Source organism: Rattus norvegicus, chromosome 3 (genome assembly GCF_021556685.1).
Source record: "Rattus norvegicus strain SHRSP/BbbUtx chromosome 3, alternate assembly SHRSP_T2T, whole genome shotgun sequence".
Classification (NCBI taxonomy): Eukaryota; Metazoa; Chordata; class Mammalia; order Rodentia; family Muridae; genus Rattus; species Rattus norvegicus.
The window spans coordinates 131679963-131706582 of NC_141536.1; the positions used below are offsets into that span (position 1 = coordinate 131679963).

The 26620-nt window shown below is 42.1% G+C and overlaps 2 protein-coding genes and 1 pseudogene across 5 annotated transcripts in view; 2 read left to right on the forward strand and 1 right to left on the reverse strand.

Annotated features, from left to right (window-relative positions):
- Positions 1 to 171: 171 nt before the first annotated feature.
- Positions 172 to 13978, reverse strand: Rbbp9 (RB binding protein 9, serine hydrolase). 2 transcript variants are annotated; one of them, XM_087650391.1, is made up of 5 exons: positions 13590 to 13978; positions 5669 to 5711; positions 4583 to 4688; positions 2371 to 2456; positions 172 to 2019 (listed from the first exon to the last, which is right to left on the reverse strand). In XM_087650391.1, exons 2-5 carry the CDS (start codon positions 5679 to 5681, stop codon positions 1793 to 1795), a joined length of 432 nt encoding a protein of 143 aa, XP_087506517.1. In that variant the 5' UTR covers positions 5682 to 5711; positions 13590 to 13978; the 3' UTR covers positions 172 to 1792.
- LOC108350480 (glyceraldehyde-3-phosphate dehydrogenase pseudogene) lies at positions 9049 to 10183 on the forward strand (annotated as a pseudogene).
- A 96-nt stretch (positions 13979 to 14074) lies between the features above and the next one.
- Sec23b (SEC23 B, COPII component) overlaps positions 14075 to 26620 on the forward strand; it is a 41608-nt gene continuing 29062 nt past the window's right edge. The window contains exons 1-9 of one of the 3 annotated variants that reach the window (XR_015683203.1): positions 14075 to 14148; positions 16866 to 17100; positions 19382 to 19439; positions 21844 to 21930; positions 24016 to 24252; positions 24354 to 24439; positions 25186 to 25330; positions 25976 to 26134; positions 26471 to 26586. Coding sequence is in view for 2 of the 3 variants with exons in the window: in XM_087653357.1 (XP_087509483.1) it covers positions 16880 to 17100; positions 19382 to 19439; positions 21844 to 21930; positions 24016 to 24252; positions 24354 to 24439; positions 25186 to 25330; positions 25976 to 26134; positions 26471 to 26586 (1109 nt within the window). In the remaining variant the exon portion in view is untranslated. 3 annotated transcript variants of the gene reach the window in all.

Here is a 26620-nt window from a genome sequence, read left to right on the forward strand (position 1 = left end):
AAAAGTTAAAATCTTTCCTGACTTTAGAAAATCCCAAATCATTTTAGGCTACCACAACAGTGCACCCCTTCTAGGGTAACAGTGTGGAGAATCACATTTCTGTGTCAGTAACAGGTTCTGTCGTCAAGTGTAGGTGCACATGAGATCTCTGCCATCACAGAAGTCAGAAGATACTAGGAAATAAACAGTTTATTTCATTTTTTTAAACATGTGGACAAAGTACTTTATAAGCCAGCAAAAATGTAATCATGAAACCATTTTATACATCGAATTATACAATATAAAAAGCAGTTTTAAAAAGGAGTTGTTTATTTTTGAGTGAGTATAAGAAAAATCTGCAGTGTTCCTTGAATGCGCTCTACAAGAGGTTGAATATTCTAGAGTTAAACTTGCATTGTGGAAAAGTTTTTTCTTTTTTCTTTCTTTTCTTTTTTTTCTTTTTTTTTTTTTTTTTTTAAGATTTACTTATTTTATGTATGTGAGTACACTGTAGCTGTCTTCAGACACACCAGAAGAGGGCATCGGGTCCCATTACAGATGGTTGTGAGCTACCATGTAGTTGCTGGGAATTGAACTCAGAACCTCTGGAAAAAAGTCAGTGCTCTTGACTGTTCAGCCTTCTCCCTAGCCCTGGAAAAGTTCTTTTGAAGATACTTAAAAACTTAATAACAAAATACAGATTGCTCCCTTGTTTTCCACCCTTTAGTATTATGTCCATTTTAGTTATCTTGTTTTTCTTGGACTTCATAGAGATTCTAAAAATGTTTACGACCAAGTTCACAAAGGGATGACCTGGTCTTTGTCTTGTAGCATTTGCAAATCTTTTAATTACAATGCTGTTCCCAGCTACCATAATTCATGTAGGAATTATATACACATATATTCCTCTAGTTAAAAAAAGACATAAGTATTGGTCACATTTCTATATTGCAGCACTTCCCCATGACTGAATTCTGCCAGTCCTATACAGTTGATATACAGATTATCTGTCCCCTGCAGCTCCCTTACTAAGCATCCATATGTTGTTCTCTCTCAACCTGTTAGAAGGACTTGGGGACGTGGTGGGGTCAGGAATTTCAATGATGAACACCCAAGTTTGAGTTTATTCTCTTGAGCCAGTTTTAAAGAGCAACCAGAGTTTTGAGTTCTAAGACAACATTCTGGACCTTGAATCGTGTTTTCATTTCCCCAGTAAGAGAAAATTTTTATTACAAAATGGAAAGTGTCAGTCATATAAGTTGAATGAAAACCTGTTTTTGTTGTTGTTTTGAGACAGGGTTTTACTTAGCCTAGACAAGGTCTCAAACTCAAGATCTACCTTCCTCAGTTTTCCAAGTACTGGGGTCTCAGAAGTGGAACACATCTTGCTAAACATAGTGAGTTATAATTTGGAATGAGCCTCAGGAGACCTGGGTCATCTTCTTGCTCACTCTTTCTGAGACAGGGTCAAGATAGCCTTCCCCTCCTGATCCCCTGCTTTTTCTGAAATGATTACAGGGACACACAACCAGGTCTATGTCAAGTTCTGGATTCTTCTGACTTAACTCTCTTTGCATCAACAGGATAGCTAAAAATAAAAAACCTGTCTCTTATCAAACAGGAAACATACTGCTGTAGCTAGTAGCTTTTCGGGGAGATTTAAGCTCTGTGGGAACTGGAAGTGCTAGTAACTCAGTGTGAGTGTTCAAATGGGTTTGTTGCTCAGACACTTCTGTAGTCTAACTGGACGGACGTCCCATGTCTAAGCTGTGTGAGGGTAGCGGCTGTTACTCTTCTACCCCATCCTGGCGTGTTACAGAGCAGGAGTCAGCATAGACTTCACCACTCTAATCAGTTCATGGAACTCTGTGTTCTGAAAGTGACCACGGTCAGTGAATTTGTACAGTTTGGCGTCCAGCCTATCTGCCACTTCTTGTTGTTCCTTCCATGGAAGGAAGGGGTCATCAGTAGAGCCAAACTGTATAATGTGAGGGCAGTTGGCCTTGATCTTCTCCCACTGCCAGGGGCGGCTGAAGTACCCTGTAGGAGTGGAAAAACCTATCAATGTGCATGAATCGTTAGCCTTGACATCTGAAAATATCAAAGATGCAAAGGAGCAGAGACCCGAGTTCAGAGCAGTCCTTTGGTTTTCGTCTCTGTGGGGCTTGGTACTGACTTAACAAAGTCAAAGGAAAAGGCTAAAATAAAACCAGGTCCTGGGATTCATTCTAGTTAGAACAGAGACCTACCTCACATCCAAAGGTAAGTCAGAAATCTCCCATTTGCTAGTTATATTTTTTTAGGTTGAGAGAAAATAACTATTTTGTAACTTGAATAGTTTGTCCTATGTTTAGGGAGGGGTTTTTCTAGGGGCTCTTCCTAAAGACTTACCACTTGCACGCTCATTTTCATCTCCCAAGTCTGATGTGTATGCAGACACCAATATGAGAGCGTATACCTGATGTGTCTCTGCATACCTGGAATGAGAAAGATAGTGTCAATAAGACATGGTGTTATTAAATCTGAAAAAACAGTAACCTACCTGATGTAAGTTCACAGGAAGGTAGTTAGCGTGTGCTACTGAGAGCATGGAAAAACATCAAGAAGATCTCAGAATCACTGTCTCTGACCTGTGCCTTTATCCACCTTTCTATGTGTCAGCATTAATTGGGTGGTCAACATGCTGAGTCAGCATGGGGCTCAGCCCCAGAGCATGCAATTGAGAGAAATGGGACTAAGGCCCAGGAACCTGCAAATTTAAGGCATGCACTCTCTAACCCACTTGACTAGTACAAGTAATCTGTGAGCCATGATTTTAGAAAAGCTGGACAGTGCCAGAAAAATACTTGTACTGTCCCTTGCACATACATTCTCAGTTGTGTTGTGTTTGGCTCCACTCCCAGATAAACTATCACTGGCCCTGTGTGGGCAGGAAAAGTGTTTACAATAGCACCCTACACACACACCACCAGCTCACTATCTGCAGATGCCCTTGCTCAGCCAAGAGTAGGCTGAGGAATGATGTGACACCTTTGAAGCTTTTGTGCTAGGAAACGTTTAGGCCTAGAATACCATTCTTGAGGTTAAACCTTTCCCTCTATCTGGTTACTCAGAAATATCAAACCCACAGAAGACATGAAAAGCACTCAGATTCTCTAAGGCTACCACTCTTTATACTTACCTTAGTGTGTGTCTCTTATGAATAACCTTAGTAATGTTACTGCACCTAATAAATTTAGTGCTTCCTGTATTCTCACAAAGGATTTAAGGTCAGTTCCCTAAACTGAACTTGTTTTCTCACAATAAGACTGAGGTTAAACATTTTTCCCAAGAGAGCCTTGCCATCACTCCAGGGGCAGGTGTTTGTGTGTCCCACTGTCAGTGACACTAAGTTTGATTGCTTGTTAAGGTGTTTCTAGCACTTTCTATTGAGAAGGCTCAATATCCCTTAATAAGTCAGTTAGCAGCCCCTGATGATTGTATCAGTTTCCTGTTTCTTCATACCTTTACACTGATGGTTCATGTTTGTTGTTTTTGCCTCTCTTAGCTTTAGGAGTCCATTCTTAGAAGGTTTTTGACAGTCTTAACGAACCCAGAAGACTTACACACAAATATTACAGTTTTACCAATAACTGCTAAACAAGGTAGAAACGGACAGATCCAATTTCCACTTTTGAGGTCAGCACCGCTCCCTCTGCACATCTGTAAATAGCCCTTCTGCTATTATTGCACCACTGTTCTCTGGATCTGTGCTCAAACACGTTATCCCCACTCCCTTGACCTGTGTAGCTAAAAGGTTATAAAATTTGGCAAGATTTCATGATAATTCATCCAATATCTTGACTGCTTGGAATGGCCTTTGTTACCAGGGTAGGAACTATGGAAAAAGTTCAACCTTAAACAGCTGGCAGCTAATTCCTTACTCAATAGGCTAATGGGGAAGATAAGAGATTTTGATAGAAGCATTATTTATGGGTGTACATGTGAATCCCAAGGATTAGGGGGTTGAGGTGGGTAGGGAAAGCAACCTCTATTTTCCAAGTTGAGCGGGTTGGGCACTATGTCAGGCTCTCTCCTAGGCACTGTGATGTGCCCCCCCAAAAAAACAAAACCAAAACACTGCAGGTAATAAATATAAAGAGATAGTAAAGCAAGGCTGCTCCTTTATACGGACAAATCACAGATCTTGCCCAAAAAGGGACATCCAAGCAGAGTACAGTAAGAGAAAGTCAGGCAGCTTGTAGATGATGTCCCAACTAGAAGGCTGAGCAGGATAAGGCCGGTGTATACTTGGAATATTCCAGGAACTTCAATGACATCACTATGCCTGGTTAAGAGGAGAAAAGAGGTGAGGGGAAGACATCAGAGCTGAGAAACAGGAAGTTTCTTCAGGGCCATAGAGGCTTTTAAAGGATCACTGCTCCTGGTAAAAGCAATCAGTTTCTTTCAATCCCTTAACAAACAAGGAAGAAATTAGGGCAGATTATGTTACCTCTTTTGAGGTCAGCACTGTTTCCTCTGCAATGGAAACTTAAGAAACACAACTATTTCCCAAGCAAGCATGCCTACAACACACCCAGGGCAGCAATTCAACAGGTCATACCTCATGGCTGCGATGGCCCCGGAACTGTGGCCTATGATGATGGTCTTCTCATCACAGTGCAGTTCTGTCTCCATGAAGGGCAGCCAGATGCTCTCTCGAGCGGTAACTGTGGTCAGGGTAAAACAGTCTGGTACTTGGGGTAGTCTATAAGTCTTATGCTGTCCCACCTCGCTAAGTAAATAGGAGCTCACAGCTTTTAAATGGGGGCTGTGTTAGCAGATTCTGTCCTGTGGTTTAGTAGTTTTGCTCTCTGCCCCTCCCTTCTATACCTACCATGTTCTTAAAAATTACATTACAACTGAAGTGAAGTCTCCCTCCCACCCATTTTTCTTTTATGAGTTAGAGCCTCCTCACTATGAGCATAAGCTAGTCTGGAATTTGCTGTGTAGCCCACACCGGAATCCTCTTTCCTTGAGCTCCCAAGTGTCAGGATTAAAGGCATATACCATGATCACTGGCCTCAACTCTAATATTTTAATGTGCAAATTTAAACATGGCAAACAAATACCCCAGCTGGAGGTACAGCTCAGGGGCAGATTACTCAGCTAGGATGTGTGAGATCCTTGGTTCAGTCCCAGCACCAAGAAAAACAAAACACACACACACACACAACCTTGACAACATTCTAAAACCCATATATGGTTTATATCACTTCTTTCCTGAACCAAGTCATAGACCCCTCCCCACAAAAGGGCAATTTTATAATTTTAAATACATAGGAACTCAATTAGATACTGTAAGGCTTTATTTTATTTTACCTGTTTCAAATAAAACACCTAAATTTTGTCTGATACTTAAACATGGAAAATACAATTGCTAGCTTACAAAGTTAAAGTTAAAATTTATATATCTTGTTACTGAAATCTTCCCTCTGTGTGTGTGTGTGTGTGTGTGTGTGTGTGTGTGTGTGTGTGTGTGTGTGTGTGTGTTGGCCTAGTCCTACCATCTTGAGCTCCTTGCTTTCTTTGTTCTTAGTGTATATTTTTGTCCTTTTCTGTGACGTTCCTGCTTCCAAGCCTCACCCTACAAATAGTGAGCTCAAAAATCTAACAAATGAGGCTTTTCAAAAACAAATTTCAGACTTACTTGGGTCAGGCATGTTTTTAGCCAAACACTGGAAACCAGGAATCTGTGATATAAGGGAGAGGAAAAGCTATAATAAAGAGCTTAAAAATGTGATGCCTGAGATGACCGTGCTTAGTTCAGTAAATATTTGCTAATATTATGACATGAAATAGATTAAGCAGTGTCAGGGGCTTCGGATGAATATACAGTCACGAACACTTCTCTTTTTTTTTTTTTTTTTATGCACACTTCTGTCCAGTTGTAGACCTGTGCGGAGACTGGTTTCCGCACTTTCAGTCTGTGCTTCATGTACAGCAAAGACCTAAGTGAATGTGCTGGAGACAGAATGACCTAGCTGAACACCGTGCCACAGAAAGACAGTCAAAAAGAACAGAGACAGCACTGAGAACTGAGACAGTTGTGCATCCAGTCCTACTGGGCATTTCCAGCTTGACCTGTGAGTTGCTTCTTTGCCCATAGCTTTCAGCCACAACCTTGAAGTTTTATTCCAAACAGACCCTTATTTTCTCCTGAAACTCTACTCTAGAGGCCAACTCAGGAAACTAACTGCTGGGCTACGGAAGAAAGTTTTTTTTTTTGTTTTTTGTTTTTTGTTTTTTGTTTTTCTTTTATTAAGTTTACAGGACGACCTAGGGTGCAATGATGTTTCTATAAAGTTCTCAAAGAAGCCAAAAGATTATACACATGGTTGAAAAAATACTTTTAAGTTTTAAAAAAGTTTAGCAAAAAGGCCAGAAAAGCAGCCCAGCTGGCAAAGGCACTTGCAGTACAAGCCCGGTGACCTGAGTTCGATTCCCAGAACCCATGTAAAGGTAGAAAGAACTGATTCCAAAATGTCTTCTGACTTCCAGATGCCTCCTTGCACACAATAATTTAAAGAGAAGCAAAATAAACTTCAGAATGTCATACACATAGGACATGGGGCAGACAGATTATTCAGAAAATACTGGCAATGTTCTAGAGTTTCATTTTGTCGTGGGAGTGTAGTTCAATTCTACAACAGGACACATTATCAAAGACACCTTGGGTTTAGACAGAAGAGGGAAAAATTATCTTAGCTTGGTAGTTTATTTATGTTATACAATCCTTTGTATATATTAAATATCACATGGTGAATTAAAAAGTTAACAAATATAAACAAAATTATCTGAAAAGTCTGTAATCTGAAATGGCATCAGATGGGGATAGGGAGGGGGCATTCTCTCCCATTGTACAACAAGTTTTCCCTTTAGCCTCAAAAACTGAGCCTTCAGAGTTTTGAGCCGCTGCGCCAGGTAGGAGGGTGGGCACAACAGGCTGGAGCCTCGCTTGCCTTCGTTCTGAGCCACGCTGACCAAAGAGCAGGAGCGCATTCCTTACCTGCTCCAGCCCCTTTCTCACCCAGCCGTACCAGCCGTGGGTGGCCACATCCCCGCCTCCGTTCCCAGGAACAATCACTGCCTTGGTAGGGGACGCCATTAATGCAGACGTGAGACCCCTGCCCAGCTTGGACCAGAAGTGCTCAGACTAAGTCTACATCCGGCCCAGAGCCCGCACCGCAGCCTTCTGGGAATTGTAGTTCTTGGATACACGCAGGCTTTTGCCTTCTCCTGAGTCCAGAGGAGGATGTTGGGTCTCCTGGAACTGGAGTTACTGGCGTTGGGTCAAACGTGAATGCCAGGAATTGAACTCCAGTCTTCTGAGAGAGCAGCACCTATATTTAATGGCTGAGCCATTGCTCTAGCCCCATTATTGTTTTAAATTATCATGTGTGTGCGCACATGATGTGTGTACCTTTGAGCATAGATGAGTATGTATGCAAAGGCTAGAAGACAACTTGAAGGACCCCTTTCTCTCATTCCATCGTGTGGGTCCCTGACATTGAACTTGGGTTGTCCAATCTGATTGTGACTGGTTTCCCTCACTCTGATACAGTTCAGGGCTTGCCCATAAAATGGAACTGTCAAAGTGCAGGGTGAGTTTTTCTGCCTCAGTTAGCTCAATTAAGACAATCTCCCATAAGGGGTTGGGGATTTAGCTCAGTTGGTAGAGCGCTTGCCTAGGAAGTGCAAGGCCCTGGGTTCGGTCCCCAGCTCCGAAAAAAAGAACCAAAAAAAAAAAAAAAAAAAAAGACTTTAAAAAAAAAAAAAAAAAGACAATCTCCCACAGACTTGCCTACAGGTCAGCTGATGTATGACTTCTCATTAAGACCCACAATGAGTCTGTGAGAGTTGCGCTTCAGTTGCAGTGTACAACAATTCTAGTTCTAGGTCGTGGCTAGTTGACAGGAGTTGTTAATGAAACCAGAGTAGCAGAGGAGAAAAGACACTTTGCAAAGAGCCAGGCAAACAAGCCAGGAAAAGAACACAGGATCAGTTGTCATGAGTCTGTTCCTTAAGGGTTTTATTGAGGTGGGTATGAAAACTGCATTTTGCCAAGAATAATGTGAACCTTGGATGTAGAAACTATGCTCAAATCTTGCCAAGTCAACTCAAGAACAAATAGCCACATTCTATGTTTTTAATTGTATGTGGTGTGTGTGTGTGTGTGTGTGTGTGTGTGTGTGCGCGCGCGCGCGCGCGCGCGTGCGTGCCAGAAGTCAATGTTGAGTGTCTTCTTTCCTTCATTTCCACATTACATTTGGGTTTTGCAACAAGATCTGTGAATTTGGAGCTTGGAGCTCATTGATTTAGCAAGAGTAGCTAGCCAGCAAGCTTCAGGGATCTCTCTGCTTCCCACTCCATGAATGCTGGACATGAACTATGTCTCCAGTATCCTGTGTCTCCAGTATCCTGTGCTAGCCACTGCAACTGAAGCTCCACTTTCACAGACTCATGCAACAACTTTTCAGGGCTTCTCCACAGAAAATACAACCGAGCCATATTTTGTTAGTCATGGCAGCTTTCGAGAACCTTAGAGCAAGCCTTCATGTGCTCTCATTTTATTTACTTTTAGATAGGGCTGCCATTAGGTAGGCTGGGCTGGAACTCATTATATAGACTGGGTTGGTTTGGAACTCACAGAAATCAACTCACCTCATATGCCAAGGTGCCTAGCAAATCCCTCTTACTCATAGTCTGCATGCTTGCAAAGACAGCACCACCTGAACAATTAATTAACATCAAGCTCTGCTGCCACTTAGATGTGGGTAGATGCTGGTGTGTCACAATGACATGGCTTCTGCCTGCCTTTGCCGTTGAAACTGGGAGAACATTTCCCTTGGCCAGCAGGGAACCCTTGAGAGGGGTGGAGGCATTCTCAGTTCAGGATTTCTTGGGTTTTTTTTTTTTTTTTTTTTGGTTCTTTTTTTCGGAGCTGGGGACCGAACCCAGGGCCTTGAGCTTCCTAGGCAAGCGCTCTACCACTGAGCTTAATCCCCAACCCCAGGATTTCTTGTTTTAAACAAATTTGTACTTTTAAGAGCTGGAACCTGGCTCTCTGCTCCTCCCTGTTCCAGAGCCTCATCTTCGTGTGCAGTGCCAACCTCATCTCATAGACAAGATGGTGAAGGTCGGTGTGAATGGATTTGGCCGTATTGGGTGCCTGGTTACCAGGGCAGCCTTCTGCTCTGCATCTGGCAAAATGGACATTATTGCCATAAACGACCCCTTCATTGACCTCAACTACATGGTCTACATGTTCCAGTATGACTCTACCCATGGCAAGTTCAACGGCACAGTCAAGGCTGAGAATGGGAAGCTTGTCATCAACGGGAAGCCATCATCATCTTCCAGGAGCGAAATCCCGCTAACATCAAATGGGGTGACGCTGGTGCTGAGTATGTCGTGGAGTTTACTGGCGTCTTCACCACCATGGAGAAGGCTGGGGCTCACCTGAAGGGTGGGGCCAAAAGGGTCATCATCTCTGCTCCTTCCGCTGATGCCCCCATGTTTGTGATGGGTGTGAACCATGAGAAATATGACAACTCCTTCAAGATTGTCAGCAATGCATCCTGCACCACCAACTGCTTAGCCCCCCTGGCCAAGGTCATCTATGACAACTTTGGCATCGTGGAAGGGCTCATGACCACAGTCCATGCCATCACTGCCACTCAGAAAACTGTGAATGGCCCCTCTGGAAAGCTGTGTCGTGATGGCCGTGGGGCAGCCCAGAACATCATTCTTGCATCCACTGGTGCTGCCAAGTCTGTGGGCAAGGTCATCCCAGAACTGAATGGGAAGTTCACTTCCGTGCTCCTACCCCCAATGTTTCCGTTGTGGATCTGACATGCCGCCTGGAGAAACCTGCCAAGTGTGATGACATCAAGAAGGTGGTGAAGCAGGCATCTGAGGGCCCATTAAAGGGCATCCTGGGCTACACTGAGGACCAGGTTGTCTCCTGCAACTTCAACAGCAACTCCCACTCTTCCACCTTTGATGCTGGGGCTGGCATTGCTCTCAATGACAACTTTGTAAAGCTCATTTCCTAGTATGACAATGAATATGGCTAAAGCAACAGGGTGGTGGATCTCATGGCCTACATGGCTTACAAGGAGTAAGAAACCGTGGACCACCTACCCCAGCCCAGCAAGGATACTGAGAGCAAGAGAGAGGCCCTCAGTTGCTGAGGAGTCCCCATCCCAACTCAGCCCCCAACACTGAGCATCTCCCTCACAATTCCATCCCAGACCCCATAATAACAGGAGGGGCCTAGGGAGCCCTTCCCACTCTCTTAAATACCATCAATAAGCTGCACCAAAAAAAAAAAAAAAAAAAAAAAAAAAAGAGCTGGAACTTTTGGTGGGTGGGGTCTGAACCTCAGGGCACATTTCTTATTGCCCCAATGTAAATGTTTCCCATTAATGGTGCCAATCTCTTTTCAGTTACAGCTGCTTTCTCCAGCTTTGCTTCATCTGCATTGTTTAGCATGCATTCAATACTGCATTCTCACATCCTCCTGCTAAATATCTATAATAAACCACAATATATATGATGAACAGTAACCATTCCTCAGCCTGGGTGAAATGTCATCTTCTATTGAAACTCTTTCCTGGACAAGGAAAATGCTTCCCAGTTTGAGTGTCAAAGGCATGCAGAGGCCATGGCATCGATGGCTCAGCAGGGTCTGCTTGCATCTGCGTGCCAGCAGAACTTGGTGTTAATTGTTCATGTGGTGTGGAGAACCAGTAGATGGTCCCTGTTGCATTTAGTTTGGTCGAGTTTTCAGGATACAGTGAAAACACAGCTATGGCCTTGGCCAGACTCTCATACCAATGATCTCTTGACCATTTCTCAGCACAGTCTTTGTTCCTGTCTGAAATGTCGTAAGCACACCTTTTGCTGTTCATATCTCTATTGGCATTCCAGTCTTCCAAAATCTCACTGGGTGGTCCATTCATCTCTGCTTACAGCTCTCTAAATCTCCAGCCTACAGCTGCAAATTCTTCAACATCGTTCTGTAAACATAGTTCAGAAAGTTCAGGAACTTCACTAATCATGTTCCTCACAGAACCAACTCACTTCTCTGTACAGTATTGCTCTGTATAGACTTTTATTGTTGCTGTAATGATATAGCTGACAAAAAGCAACTCTGGGGATGAAGGATATATTTTAGCTTGCAGTTTGGAGAAACAGTTTATCATAGTGGGAAGGCATAAAGGCTCACAGTTCAGAGTCTAGTAGGCTGGGAAAGGCATGGATGCAGATGGCTTAGTCTATAGTGTCAACCACAGAGAAAGGGAAACCAATACTCATCTGGCCATCTCCTTTCCCCACTTTATTCAGTCTGGGCCTCCACCGTAGGAGATGGTGCCAGACATTTTAGGGTTCCTTCTTCAGTTACTCCTGTCTGGAAATGCTCTCTCAGATACAACCAGAGTTGTGTTTCTTAGGTGGTTCTAAAATCCAATTAAGTTGAGAATAAATATTAGCCATTACAATATGCTGGGAGTCTTGTAAAACATTTTGAAACAGAAAAAGGAAATTATATTTCATGGACTACTGGGCATTTTATGAGATGTGCTGGTGTCATCTGAGGGTTGTGCACTTTTATACTTTGCATTACTATACAACTCAGTATAGACAGATTAACTTTAGAAAGTTGACAGGTATAAACACATACAAAACTGAGGCCCATAACAATGAATATAACACTGTATGGTACAGAATATAAGTTTTTATGAGGTTTTCTTAAGACCAATTTGAACATCTCTATTGGTTTCCTCATTAATATGTGAGTTAAGTAAATTATTTGTACTATCTTGTTTGTGTAATATTAAACCTTTATTATATCTATATTATTATTATCATTATTATTATTGTTATTATTTTTTTTGTGGAGGGGGCATGGCGTGGGTGTTGGAATCAGAGGTCAACTTTGTGGAAGTGGTTCTCTCCTTCAGTAGTTGCGTGGGTTCCAGGTTCTGCTGAGCCATCGAGCCATGTTCTACACTTAACATTTTCACTAGGATTCCAGATAGAACTGGGATTCACACCACGAAAGAGCACATTACAGGGTGTAATTTAAACTCAACTGTTTCTTTTCCCTTGGGTCCTAGAAGGCAAATGCTAAGTAGAGGGCACTGCTCCCTTGGCTTTCTTTTCTTCTTTCTAATGATTTTCAGTTCTTCTTTCTGGTTTACTCATGGCTGTTAGTTTACTCTCCTCCCACTGATAGTACCAACAACCAGAAATTTGGTTTTGCCAGGCATTTCCCTTTAAGGGAACAAAAGTTTAAAGAGGTAGTCTCTTAGGGAAGAGGTGGCAGCAAATCTAGTTTCTAGTGCTCTCTGACTGTCTCTGTCATTCTACAAGACAATCAGACTGCCACACCAACGGGAAGTGTTGGTAGACCAGGCTGGTCTCCAACTCACAGATACCTCCCAAAACTCTGCCTACCAAGTGCTGTGATTACAGGCATGCACCATTACTGCCCTGCAAGTATACTCATATAAATAAAATACTTCTAAAATTTCCCCAAGTAAGGACATTCAACCTTTTATACTTTGAACATGAAATTAAAAAAAAATCCATTTTATAGAAATTACTAGAAATCATCCAGGTTCAAAACTGAAAGGGAAATCTTTGACAAATAAAATCACATTACATTAGTGTTTGTTATTTTGAAAGCTACTTCTTTTTCTCATCTTTCGATATAATGAACATGTATATTTTATGTTACCTGAATATTTTTCCTTGGGAAGAGACAACTTTACATTTCCCAAAATACTTAAGGTTTTAAATATGCCATCATTAACATTATGGTAAGATGATGAAAAATATAAATTTATTTTAAAAAGCTTTGAATGCGAACAGTAATATTTCATAGTAACATCTGTTTAAACTAAGTCCTATGATTTGTAGACTTCAAAAACTTTGATTTAGCTGCGTGTGATGGCCTGTGATTTTAATCCCAGCATTCAGGAGGCATAAGACAGAGGAAAAAGGAGCTCTGAGTTCCAGGCCAGCCAAACCTACATAGTTAGGCTCTGTTGTAAAGAAAATGGTATTATTGCATTACTAGTAAATTGGGTTATTTAATGGATACTTTTTGGATGTCTAAACATGTTTTAGCGTTGTAACTGTAGGATTTTAGTTTGGAGATGAAGAGTTGGTTGAGTGATTGAGTGTATACTTCTGGAGTTCAGTTCCCAGCCCCCATATCAGGAGGTTCACAACAGACAGTAACTAACTCTATAGGATCCTATGCCTTCTTTTGGCCTCAGCAGGCACTACACACACGCTGAATTTGCTGATCTGTCTGACTGTCTGCCTGTCTGTCTGACTGCCTGTCTATGCCACTTGTAAGAAAGTGTAAAATGATTGAGGCGGCCACAGAAAGTTGTGTTACTCATCAATACGGACTCTGTTAGTTTCCTTAAAGGCTTGAATAAGACCGTTCCTAGTTACTCATTTCCTTGCGGGGGAATGGCAGGAGGATGTTCACCAGAAACAGTTTTTATGGAGAACAGAAACCATAGCAGCAAGTGAGAAAGTAACTGCACCTGCTGAGCAGAAAAAGAACACCAACTAGCGGCGAGACTCTGTCACCTCTTAGTCCCTTTCCTCAGGCTGAGGGCCTCTTCCGGACAACTTGGACAACTTCAGCTTCCTCTGGGGCTACGCGTCACTTTTCTCGGTTCCCGGTAACTAGGTGATGAGAGGGACTTCCCTCTCAGGCAAACAGACGTCATGTTGTGTCAAGGAGGTCTCCTGAGAAGTGCTGGATCCGTTTGGATGACGGTCTCGTAGGCGCCGAGGTTCTATTCAGGAGAAAATTTTAAGAATATATTTGAGAAAGTATGTAGCCTATGGAACTCTACATTCTAAAGTTTATAGGGTGAGAAACTACTGCTTTGCCCCATTCAAAGATGGAGGCGCAACTTTTCTGACTGTTTCATTTTTCTCGTGTCTGCCAGAGAAGCGCTCTCTGATTGGTTACAGCATGGCGCCGCGAAATGACGTTTTGGAGCAGTGACCAATCGACTGTGAGCTGAGGTGGACTTGGCTGTGGAAGCCGGAGCTGAGCTCTGCTGTCCGTGGGGCGCGGAAGGCTCTGTCCAGGTGAGTGGCTCCGGACAGGTGAGCGGCTGGTTCTGCCGTAGTGAGTGGGTGCTTAGGAAGAGGGCAGAAGCCAGAGATGGCGGGGCAAGGTGGGCTTGCTTATGGGAGGAATCAGAGGGAATCGATGACCCAGAAGCCGGCTGAAAGTTGACTCATCCGCACCACGCCTGATAGCAGACGACCGATTTCTGACTTCTTAGCCTTCAGAATTGGGGTGTTGATGATGGCTTGAACATCCAAAAGGACCGAATCCCCATGAAAATCTTGAATTTTGCTTTGTGTTAAGTGAAACCAGAACCCAGATCTTCAGTACAGGATTAGGTGTTTAACTGTGTCTACATTGGTTACTAAGTCCTGGAAAGTTATGTGCTGGAGAGATTAGAGTGGCTAAGATATTTTATTGGGTGCCTTTCTAGACCTTTCTTTTACCCAGTCATTCAGCCAGTCAGTCATTCTCTCTTCATTCACTCACTCATTCATCCATTCGGCTATTTACCTCTTCAGATACCCTTATTCGGTGAGAATTTGATAGAAGCAGTGGAAAATGTACATTTTTCTCAACACATAGAATTTAGTAAAAATACATAGAGCTTCAGAGGATTCATGAATTCACTGAAATCCTCTGTGGATTGCGTGTCCAGGATTAAGAAGCTGGTTTAGAAGGTTGAGGAAAGGATGCAGTGGGAAATAGGGAGCAGATGTTATGTGTTGATGCTTGGGGACGTGTACATTTAAGTAAAGAACTTTATAGAGGGGTTACCATTATTTAGTGGGGTTTGCTGAAGTATCTACTGGAAATAGTGATGGTAGAATGTACTGTGACTTATTTGCTAGCTCCTCACCCAGGTGCTTTCTGTGTAGTCAGTGCTTCATCTTCCTGAGTTTGCCAGAACTAACAAGTAGATGTGTTAGAGTTTCAGTTGGAACAGACATTTGGGGTTTTGTTGTGTGGATTCTGTATGGTAGAATAATTGATTTTTCTTGGTATGTAAAATTGCTCTCGTCCAAATTATTTGCAGGATATATTATCCAAATTACATACATATAAGTAATATAAATATATACATGTATATTAATTTTTTGGATGGGATGTCCCTATGTAATCTAGGAGGCTTTGAACTCCCTTGGTTCTTCTGCCTCAGCCTCCTGAATATGGAAATTACAAGAATATGCGTCCATTCTCATTTCATAGGTTTAGTTTTCTTGCTTTCCTTTTTTTTAAAGTTTATTTGCTTGAACCTGTGCTTTGTCTGTGTACCTGTCAAGCCATTTATGTTGCGCGTAGAGGCAACTTTTGTGATATTGGGTCTTCCATCTTTTTGTGGGATCTGAAGATCTCACTCAGGTTGTCAGACTTACGTGGCAAGCACTTTACCCATTGGACCATCTTGCTAGTTCATTTTGCTTTCCTGATTGGCTAGTTCAGTCGTTCATGTGTCAGTGTATTTTAGATCATGAATAGAATGCATTTGCCTAACAACCTTGGGTTATCTGAGTCTGAAAGCTTAGTCTAAAGATTAATTGTTACAGAGCCAGAGTCTTTAAAGAAAGAGCATTAGCAAATATGGTAAGGGAGGAGAACATGGTGAGATTCAATACAAAAGCAAACTTCCTTTCATAGTGTTGGTATGCCCATTAGAAATGCTTCAGTGCCAAGCTGCTTCCTGTTAATAACCGGATTCTCAGATCAGCATGCAGTTCTTTTCTCCACAGTTAGCGAAGTGGTGGGGGTGGCAGGGGATACAGCATAATGACGGACACACAAAAATCAAGGTTACTTGGAATGTGACATTTCATACAGTGTTTACTTTGATCGATAAAGAAAGGAAGGGAATCAGGGATATTGTTGGATCATGAAACAGAATTTGAGACTTATCTTTGGACACACGGTTGAAATTGGCTTGTCTGAGAAATGTAGCTCAGTGGTTGAGTGCTTGCCTAGCATGCACAAGGTCCTGGATTTGACCCTTAGCATCACAAATAAATAAATACTAATAATATTCAATTACACACAGTTAACAAATGGTCAAGTAGTTCACCTTCTGACCGTGTTTATTACATTTTTTCAAGTTCTACAGAGATGGTTTGAGAAAGTGGGATGATTATTTTATTTTACTTTTTTGCCAACTTGACACAAGCCATTGTTATTTGAGAAAAGGGAACCTCAGATAGGCCTGTGGGGCATTTTCTTGATTGATGATTGATGTATGAGGGTCCAGCCCACTATGGGTGGTGCTACCCCTAAGCAGGTGACCCTGAATTGTATAAGAAAGCGGGCTGAGCATTCGTTGAGGAGAGAGCCAGAACACAGTGTTCTTCCGTGGCCCCTGATTTGTTCCTGCTCTGACTTTCCTGGAAGATGACGGACACTACACAGAAAGCACTGGGCACCTTGGGGGTGGGGTGGTGTAAGTTGAGATAAACCCTTTCCTCTTCAAGTTTCTTTTGGTTATGCTGTTTGTTATAGCAGTAGAAAACTAAGAAAGGAAGAGTAATCAACTTTGGGGGTCCGAGAGAAGGTAGTTACTGTTATCCTGCAGTGACAGGTTTTTCTAGACTAGGTATGTGTGAAATAACATGTTATAAAATCATCTCTTTTGTTTGGGACTGAGCACTGGGATTTCTGGAGTGAACCTTTGCACTTGGCTTGGAATTTTTTTTTTTTTTTTTTGAAGATCAGCTGAGAATTTTGCATATAATTAAAACTTTATCTTTAGTTTCCTTTTAGACCATGGCAACATATCTGGAATTCATTCAGCAGAATGAAGAACGAGATGGTGTGCGTTTCAGTTGGAATGTGTGGCCTTCTAGCCGACTTGAAGCCACAAGAATGGTTGTTCCCTTGGCTTGTCTCCTCACTCCTTTAAAAGAGCGCCCAGACTTACCTCCTGTACAGTATGAACCTGTGCTTTGCAGTAGGCCTACCTGCAAAGCTATTCTCAATCCACTTTGGTATGAATCCTTTTAGAAAACTGGTAAAAATAATGAATATAGTAGATTGTTGTCTTTATGCAAGTCTTATGAAAGTCACTTGATTATTTTTGTCTTCCTTTTTTGTGTTTTTTGTTTTTTTTGAGACACGGTTTCTTTGTGTAGCCCTGGCTGTTCTGGAACTTGCTCTGTAGAGCTGTTCAAGGCTGTCCTTGAACTCACAGAGATCTGCTTACTTCTGCCTCTTGTTTGCTGGGATTAAAGACGTGCACCACTCTCTCTACCTCCATACCGACCCTCCCCAGTGAAAGTTACTTGCTTTTTATAGGAGAGATTCAAGTTGAGATGAGAAGTAGATGGTGAGATTCTTAGAGGATGAACCCTCTTTGGCAGATGCCCTGGACAAATCAGAATCTTTTTGTTTTTGTTTTTTGTTTGTTTTGTTTTTCCAGGCATGTAGCCCTATGTATCCCAGGCTGTGCTGGAACTTACTATGCAGACCCAGCTGGTCTCTAGCTCACAAAAATCCTCTTGCCTCTGCCTCCCAAGTACTGGGATGAAAGGCATGCCTGGAAGAAAATTGGAGGATAGAAAGAAAGAGTTTGGAGTTGTCCTTCCTTCCATCCCTTCCCCCTCTCAGATTATCAGTTTGTTTCTGGACTGATTATAGACTTAAAGGGGTGTCCTTTGAAGCATTAAAAAAAAAAATACAGAAAATTTGCTCTTTTTGTATGTACTTTAATGATGATATAGTATGTCTAGAAGAAGTACTTTTTGTTTTGTTTTTGTTTTTTTTTTTTTGGTAAAGATTATTTGTGTGTGTGTGTGTGTGTGTGTGTGTGTGTGTGTGTGTAAAAACATACGTGCTTGCACAAGTGCACATGCATATGTGCATGCATCTGTATGTGGGTGCCTGTGGAGGCAGAAGGAGTAGAACTTGGTGCTAAGGTTCCAGGTACTGTGGGCTGCCTGGCCTGGATGCTAGGAACTAAACTTTGTTCCTTTGGAAGAACAGCAAGTGCTGGTAGCCACGGACCTGGCTTTCTAGCCTTGGCCGAAGAAATTTTAACTCTTAACAGTTTTACTGTTAGGTGTAATTATTTTTTTATCTGAGACTCTATTAGTATATTTGGACACTATTGGGAAGAATTTTTATCATTATTTTTTGAGATAGATGTCTATGTTGCATAGGTGGGTCTCAAATTCTAGTGCCATGTGACCCCCTAGCATCATGGGGAGGAAATAAGGCTGCACCACCATGCACGACTGAAGGGATTTTGAAGCAAGTTGAGAGTGTTGAAATTTTTGTATGTTGGAGCACTATTCCCTTTATGTCCCTTTGCTTTTATTTATCAGACTCATGTTAGGAATGCCTCAACTCTGCTTGTAAAGTGATAGCTGTTGTCTGTTAATATCCTAGGTACAGAAAGGGAGAGGAAGCAACAGATGGTTTTTCTTGAACCATTTCTACTCTGTTTATCAATGGCCCAAGTGTGTAATGTGCTTTTATTATTGAAATTAAGAGGCTTGACATAGGGGCTGGAAGTCGGTGGCTTAGTGGCTAAGAGTACTTGTTGCTGCAGCTGAGACCCACGACCATGTTCCCAGCACCTACGTGCTAGCTCGACCTTTCTCAACCTCAGAAATGGGGGATTCTTTGCCCTCTCTGACCTCTGCTGGGCATGTATGTATGTACAGGCAAAGTGCACATACACATAAGATAAAACTAAACATCTTTTAAAAAAAGTTTTACATTGAACAATAAAAATGTTGGATAACTGCTAAGACTGAACCCACAGTGAACTAGTCTATGGGGGGAGGGCGGCAATGGGGGGAGGGTTGGGAGGGGAACACCCATAAGGAAGGGGAGGGGGGAGGGGGATGTTTGCCCGGAAACCGGGAAAGGGAATAACACTCGAAATGTATATAAGAAATACTCAAGTTAATAAAAAAAAAAAAAAAAAAGAAAAAAAAATGTTGGATAAATCATGATGACCAGGTTAAAAAATAGAATGCAAAAGGAAATAGCTTATAGCTTATATGAGTGAAGAAATTTTAAAACATGATCTTGGAATTGGAAAAGATAAAAAAGAATTTACTAAGTACAAATATTTGTGGGAAACTCTTGGTGTGCTTGATAGCCAGTTTTCCCTGCAGTGCAGTTCCACGAATCCGTCTGTATATGCACACTCAGAAACTGACATCTATTTAATTTATGGAACTTTAAATCCGCATTTGCTTGCTTTCTAGCTTGAAAATACATATGATATCTGATTATAATATTTATTTATCTATCTTGCAGTCAAGTTGATTACCGAGCAAAACTTTGGGCCTGCAATTTCTGTTTTCAAAGAAATCAGGTATGTAATTTAAAATAATATGTAAGTTTATATTTACACATTTTGTTTTGGTTGACTGCTCTGGGAAAGATTATATGAATTTAAATTTCTCTCTACACTTGCAATTAGCAGTCTTTGGTGCTCTTACCTAATAGCTTTTGTGAGGCACATTGGTGTTGAATAGTAGAGGACGTAGAATTGTCTTTTCTTTAAGGTTTTGATAGGAGGTGAATATGTTACCTAAAGAAAATAGGTCTGTTCATATTTTATTGGACGACATTACATTTTCATCTTGTAACTTTAGGGTTCCAGTATCAGTGTTGAGCTTCTTCTGCTTGAAAAGTTTGTTGTTGTTTGTTTTGGGTCTCTATGCGTAGCCCTGGCTGTCCTGGAACTCACTCTGTAGACCAGCCTGTCCTAAAACTCAGAGGTCCACCTGCCTCTGCTTCCCAAGTGCTAGGATTAAAGGCATGCGGTGCTGTTCCCAGCAGCTAAAGGTTTTTAAACTAAAAGAAAGCCTAATGTCAATGGAATGTTCCCTTTCTTTCTTTTTTTTCTTTTTGGTGTTCAGATCAAATCTCTGACCTGTGTATGCTAACTGAACAATACCCACAGCTAAGACCTCCTTTTAAAAGCAACTGCTGTTGGGGATTTAGCTCAGTGGTAGAGCGCTTAAGGCCCTGGGTTCAGTCCCCAGCTCTGAAAAAGAAAAAAAGAAAAAAAAAAGTTTAAAAAAGTAACTGCTGTAGGATAAGATTGTTCAAAAACTGGATTGTAGTAATTAGTGCATGACTTATTTGTAAAACACATGGAACTATCTATGTGCTTAAACTGGGTGACTTTTATAGTATGTAAATATACTTAAATAAAGTTGATAACACTAATTATATACAGAAGTCAAACAGCTCCCAAGCTATTAAGGACATGTATTTACTCCTATGCTAATCGTAACTATGATTAACTTCATTTTCAGATAAAGCACATACTAGGTTCAAGGATGACAAGCACAGTATAAGCAATATACAGTTGGTGACTGTTTTCACTTTCCTGAGCTTGTGAGGTTTTCTTTACAGAGCACGTATATCTTAGTATATCTGTGAAGAGACACTATGACCACTCAACTCTTATAAAGGCAAACATTTATTGGGGCTGGCTTACAGTTTGAGAGGTTCAGTCCACTATCATGACAGGAAGCATGGCAGCCCACAGGCAGACATGGTGTTGGAAGAGCCTTGAGTTATATATCTCCATCTGAAGGTGGCCAGGAGAAGATTATCATACGCTGGGTGGAGAGCGCGCGCGCACACACACGCACACACACACACACACACACACACACACACACACACACACACACACGCGACCTCAAAGTACTCCCCAGAGTGACATACTTCCTCTAACAAGACCATACCTACTCTAACAAGGCCATAGGTCCTAACAGTGCCACTTCTCAATGGGCCACGCATGCATACATATGAGTCTGTGGGGCCATAACTATTCAGACCACCACAGTGCATTATTCTATTGATAATAAACCTAATAAAGACTTTATCGACTATATGTGCTTTTTCTCCTCCCAGGGTTAAGAGTATGTCTTCAGCTTTGTACAGATTACTGAAGACAGCCTCAGAATATAATGTGCAGGGCAAAGCTTAAGCACCGTGTCTTTTTTAAAAAAATTATTTATTTATTTATTTATTTATTTATTTATTTATTTATTTTTCATGTGCATTGATGTTTTGCTTGTATCTCTATGAGGGTGTCCAGTGCCCTGGAACTGGAGTTAGAGACAATTGTAAGCTTCCGTGTGGGTGCTGGGAATTGAACCTGGGTCCTCTGGAACAGCAGCTGGTGCTCTTCAGCACTGAGCCATTTCTCCAGATTTTTTGGGTCATATATTTTGAACCATGTGAACTTGGCTGTATGGATGGGTGGGTGAACTGGCCCTTTCTAAGTAGTAGATATTTTTTAAGGTTATAAAATCATAGACATGTAAGAGAATTAGAAACTTTTTTTTTTTTATTCATTTATTATATATGAGTACACTGTAGCTGTCTTCAGACACACCAGAAGAGGGCATCAGATCTCATTACAGATGGTTGTGAGCCACCATGTGGTTGCTGGGAATTGAACTCAGGACCTCAGGTTAAGAGCAGTGGGGCTCTTAACCACTGAGCCATATCTCCAGCCCCGAGAATTAGAAACTTTGAGTGCTTATATGTATGTTTTAGCAACATGTTTTATGTTTTGTGCTTTCAGAAAATGAATTTTGTAAACAGAAAATAAGTGTACCATGCACAGCTGGAGCTCAGAAGCTCCACTTTCCTAACCAGGATGTGCCTAGGCATAGTCCCCAGTACAGAGGAAAGTGTGGAACACCAGACTCTCAGCCCTAAGTAAATGTTGTTTCTTTTCTTCTTGTCAGTTCCCCCCAGCATATGCAGGCATTTCTGAGGTGAACCAGCCTGCTGAATTGATGCCCCAGTTCTCCACAATCGAGTACATGATCCAGGTAATTTTGTCATGTGTTTAATGAACACTGTTAAATTGAGTTTCTTTGAAATACTTGGAGTCCTGTGTCTCTCACCTGTTCTCAAGAGGAAAAGCTGGTGTCCCTGGGAGCAGGATTCTAGATGGTATGTTCTAGAACATTTGTGTTACTTGCATTATTTTCAAGTCTTGACCCAGGCTTCAAAAAGGATGGACCTGACCAAACTGAAAGCCTGTCCTCCTGAGCTTTCCACATGTCACCTGAAGATACTTCATATTCTAGGTGGTTGGCTTCAGCGTACAGTGTTTCCTTCTTGCCGCTGGTCTCTGTCTACTAGAAGGAAGGATGGGTTTTCAAGGACCACCTTACCCTGAATTAAATCCTGTAGTCTGTTTTCTTTACTAGCTACGTGCTCTTAGTAGTCTGGGATGTAAGTTTTTCACCCATGAGCCCATTATCTCTTTCTCTTGAGCATGATTTCAGTGAAATCAACAACCAAATGCAGCTGAAGAGATGAACAGTGCTGGGGGCTAGCCTGGGCTAGAAAGGTCAGACCCACCCCTTCCTATTCTTATCAGGGACCTCTTTCTTCCACATTCCCTGTCTCATTAGGTAGACCATCCATTGATGCGTTATTCAGAACATACCTAGACCCCACCTACCACTCGTTTCCCAACCCTAGCCATTCTGGGCCATGTGCCTCCTCTCATTAGCTACATTGACAGTCTCTTGGTTGTTCTTCATTTATCTTTGTGTTTTATTCTTTTTTTTTTTTTTTTTTTTTGGTTCTTTTTTTCGGAGCTGGGGACCGAACCCAGGGCCTTGCGCTTCCTAGGTAAGCGCTCTACCACTGAGCTAAATCCCCAGCCCCTGTGTTTTATTCTTAACCCAACAGTCATTATAACTCTGTACAGACATATGTTTGGTTACTGATGGACTGAATCGGTCCCTCTTCACCAAAGCAAAACGCAGTCTTCAAGCCCCTTGTCTTATTTCCTGCTATGTCCTTGCCCAGCTCCATGGGCCTTCTTGAATCCTCAAGTGTCACACCTGCAGAAGGGTGTTAGAACTCTTTTTGCTCTGCATTGCTCCCCATTTTTCTCCTTCCTCCACACAACCATAATTTGTTTGTGTGTGTTTGTATGTATGGGCTTGCATACATGTGTGTGCACATGTGTAAGTCTGTGTGTGCATGTGTGTGAGAGTGTGTGCTCATGTATATTTGTGTATGTGTATGCATGAGTGCTCATGCGTGCATGTGCATGTATGTGTGTTTGAGTGTGTGTGTGTGTGTGTGTGTGTGGGCATATGTGTGCATGCCTGTGTATGCTTGTGTATATATGTGTGCATGTATATGGGGGGCGTTGTGTGGAGGTCAGAGAACAGTTTGTGGAGCCAGTACTTCTACCTTTTGGGTCTTGGGGATTGAGTGCAGGTCATCAGGCTTGGCTTGGCCTTTAACTGCTGAGCCATCTAGTTACCTCAACTTTTACCTTCTTAATGAAGCTGCCCTCATTTCTCATTTCTCTTTATTTTTTTATTTATTTACTTTTTGAGACATGGTATCACTATGTAGGTCTGGCTGTCCTAGCATTCAGTATATAACCAGACTGGCTCAAGCTCACACAGATCCATCTGCCTCTTTCTCGTGAGAGCTGGGGTTACGTCATGGGCTAGCATCCCCAGCCATGATCTCTGTTTAACACAAGGACCTGGCATCTCCCTCCTCCTTCACTATTGCTGCTTCCTCCCTTTTGCTGTTCAGTGATGTAACCCAGGGTCTGCAGTAATGTCTGGCACATAGGAGTATTGAATAGTGAACACATTTTTAGTTTTATGTTTGTCTTGATAAACTTTGGGCTCTCATCATTTGATGATGAGGTAATCAGTTGATGAGGTAAAGCTGCTGTAGGTTCTTACTATATAGCTCTCCTCCCCTGGATATTTACAGGTGTGGAGACTTGCTATATTGTACCTGATTGGTCGTGTGGAATGCAGATTTGTCCCTTGTGAAGAGGTTTATTATTTACTTTTCGTGTTCTTTCTGTGCTCCCTGGTTATGCCTATGTGCATACTGATCATCACGCCATTTTTCTTTTCCCGAAGAGAGGTGCTCGGTCCCCTCTGATCTTTCTCTATGTGGTTGACACGTGTTTGGAAGAAGATGACCTTCAAGCACTCAAAGAGTCGCTGCAGATGTCTCTGAGTCTCCTTCCTCCAGATGCCCTGGTTGGTCTTATCACTTTTGGGAGGATGGTGCAGGTTCATGAGCTAAGCTGTGAAGGAATCTCCAAGAGCTATGTCTTCCGAGGGACCAAGGATTTAACTGCAAAGCAAATACAGGTTAGTACCTCAAAAAGAAGCAGGAGCAAGGGTGGGTCTGCAATGGTATTATTTACTTGTAGTGTTAATGGGGATTGGCTCTTTCTGTTTTTCACTTTTAGGAGATGCTGGGCCTGACCAAGTCAGCTATGCCTGTGCAGCAAGTCAGACCTGGTCAACCTCAGGAGCAGTCTGCTGTTTCCAGCAGGTGAGACAGCAGGGTGCAGTGTCACGCTCTGTGGTGGGCCTGCCTAACAGCCCAGGTGATGAGGGAGAGCAGCCCTAGGACTTCTGGGTCCATAGTTCTAAGAAGAAAAAAAAAATAAAGACCAAACCAGTAGATACTCAGTTCCTCATAGAAACGTTCCGACACTGTTCATCCGGTCTCCTCATTGGCACATGGCTGCTATCCTTCATCTTTAAGTAAAGCAGACAGAACATAAATCACTTCTGTGGGTATTTTTAAATAAGCCTGTGAGATGGCACTCACTTTGTCAGTGTATCGAAAGCTTCTGGTTGCTGGAGACAGCCTCCTCTCTGTTCAGAAACCAGAGTTTCTCTCTATTCAGCTGCTGAGGCCCAAGAGGAATGGAAACAGAAGCTTCAGCCTGGAGAGGACTCTCCACATAGATGGGCCTCAAACAAACGGGAGCCACACTAGGCTTATCATTAGGGTTTCCCTGCTGCTTAAAATTTAATTAAACTTACTTTTCCCTTTTCAACTTGGTTTTTTTATGATACATGCATAAGTGTGATTATTAGATTTTATGGCATATTTCACACTAAAATTCCTTGGAATTGCTTCTGTATTTATAGAGATCATTTTGAAGGAAAAAGTTTTGAGTTTTTCCTATTGGATAATTGTTTTGAAGAGTGGTTAGTTGTGTGCCCTAGGGTTGAAGGTCAAGGTACTTTATTAAATCTCAACTGATGTTTGCTTTTGAAATCATACAGATTTCTACAGCCCGTTCACAAGATTGACATGAACCTCACAGATCTTCTTGGGGAGCTGCAGAGGGACCCATGGCCCGTAACTCAGGGGAAGAGACCACTGAGATCCACTGGTGTTGCTTTGTCCATTGCTGTTGGCTTGTTGGAGGTAATTCAGATTTTTATAGAGACCTATCAAATCATACAAGCTGTTCTTGTTCTTGTTGGCTTTGTTGGAAAATTTCTTGTGCCTCAAGTCAGCCCTTTGTCTATGTATTAGAAAATGTTTTGGGCTGGGGAGATGGCTCAGCAGTTAAGAGCACTGACTGCTCTTCCAGAGGTCCTGAGTTCAAATCCCAGCAACCACATGGTGGCTCACAACCATCTGTAATGGAATCTGATGCCCTCTTCTGGTGTGTCTGAAGACAATGACAGTGTACTCATATATAATAAATATATAAATCTGTTTTTTTAAAAAAAGAAAATGTTTCCATCATTATTATCCACATCGAGGAGGAACTCAGTATTTTGCAAATACCACAAAGTTTTCATGAAAAGCTAAGGGAATTAGGGTAGTGGAGTGCTTTTACTAAAGTAATGGAAGTTTACTGGTTTGGAGACAGTAAGATATACTCTTCTCCCCCACACCCCCATGGATGTTACTCTGCAGCAGAACTAGTGCCAAGAACCTGTGAGGCAGCAGGAGTGTGAAGACAGTTGGTTGTCTCTGGAGGATTTGAATATAGAAACAAACCGTGCTCAGAGGTGGAACTGTATGTTTCTGCCACAGTCTTTACGCTAACTCTATTTTTAGGGTACATTCCCAAATACTGGAGCCAGGATCATGCTGTTCACTGGTGGGCCCCCGACCCAAGGACCTGGCATGGTGGTTGGAGATGAATTGAAGACTCCTATTCGTTCCTGGCACGATATTGAGAAAGATAATGCACGGTTCATGAAAAAGGCAACCAAGGTAGGTACCCTCAGATGCCAGCTGTAATTACAGTCGCACAGCCAGGTGTGGACTGCTCCAGATCAGTGATGGCCGCTTGCTGAGGTCAGCGGGTGCTTGTGTAGTGACAGTCTTCCAGATCTTGCCTCTTTTGAACTCACTGACCCCACCTGACTGGTTAGAGTGAGCGGCTCTAGAGTGTTTAAAGAGTTTTGACTCTAAGGCTGCCTTTTGATTTTACATGCTGTTTTATAGGCGGTGAACTCTGTGCTCCCGTTGTTGATAACACCCTTAGGTGTGGTAAGATGTGCCTTGGGAACTATGCTTCTGTTTCCTAAGAGTTTTCTTTCTTTATAGCATTATGAGATGCTTGCTAATCGAACTGCTACAAATGGTCACTGCATTGATATTTATGCTTGTGCCCTTGATCAAACTGGACTTCTGGAGATGAAGTGCTGTCCAAATCTTACAGGGTAAGAGGTTCACATTGAACATCTGGGAACTAGG

Bases quoted from the DNA above. Each gene is read 5' to 3' on its own strand.
- Rbbp9 (XM_087650391.1), bottom strand. The intron at 2,457-4,582 runs GTATGACCTGTT...TTCTCATTCCAG, and splicing joins GGGGCCATCGCAGCCATGAG to GTATGCAGAGACACATCAGG. The intron at 2,020-2,370 runs GTAAGTCTTTAG...CCACTCCTACAG, and splicing joins TGAAAATGAGCGTGCAAGTG to GGTACTTCAGCCGCCCCTGG.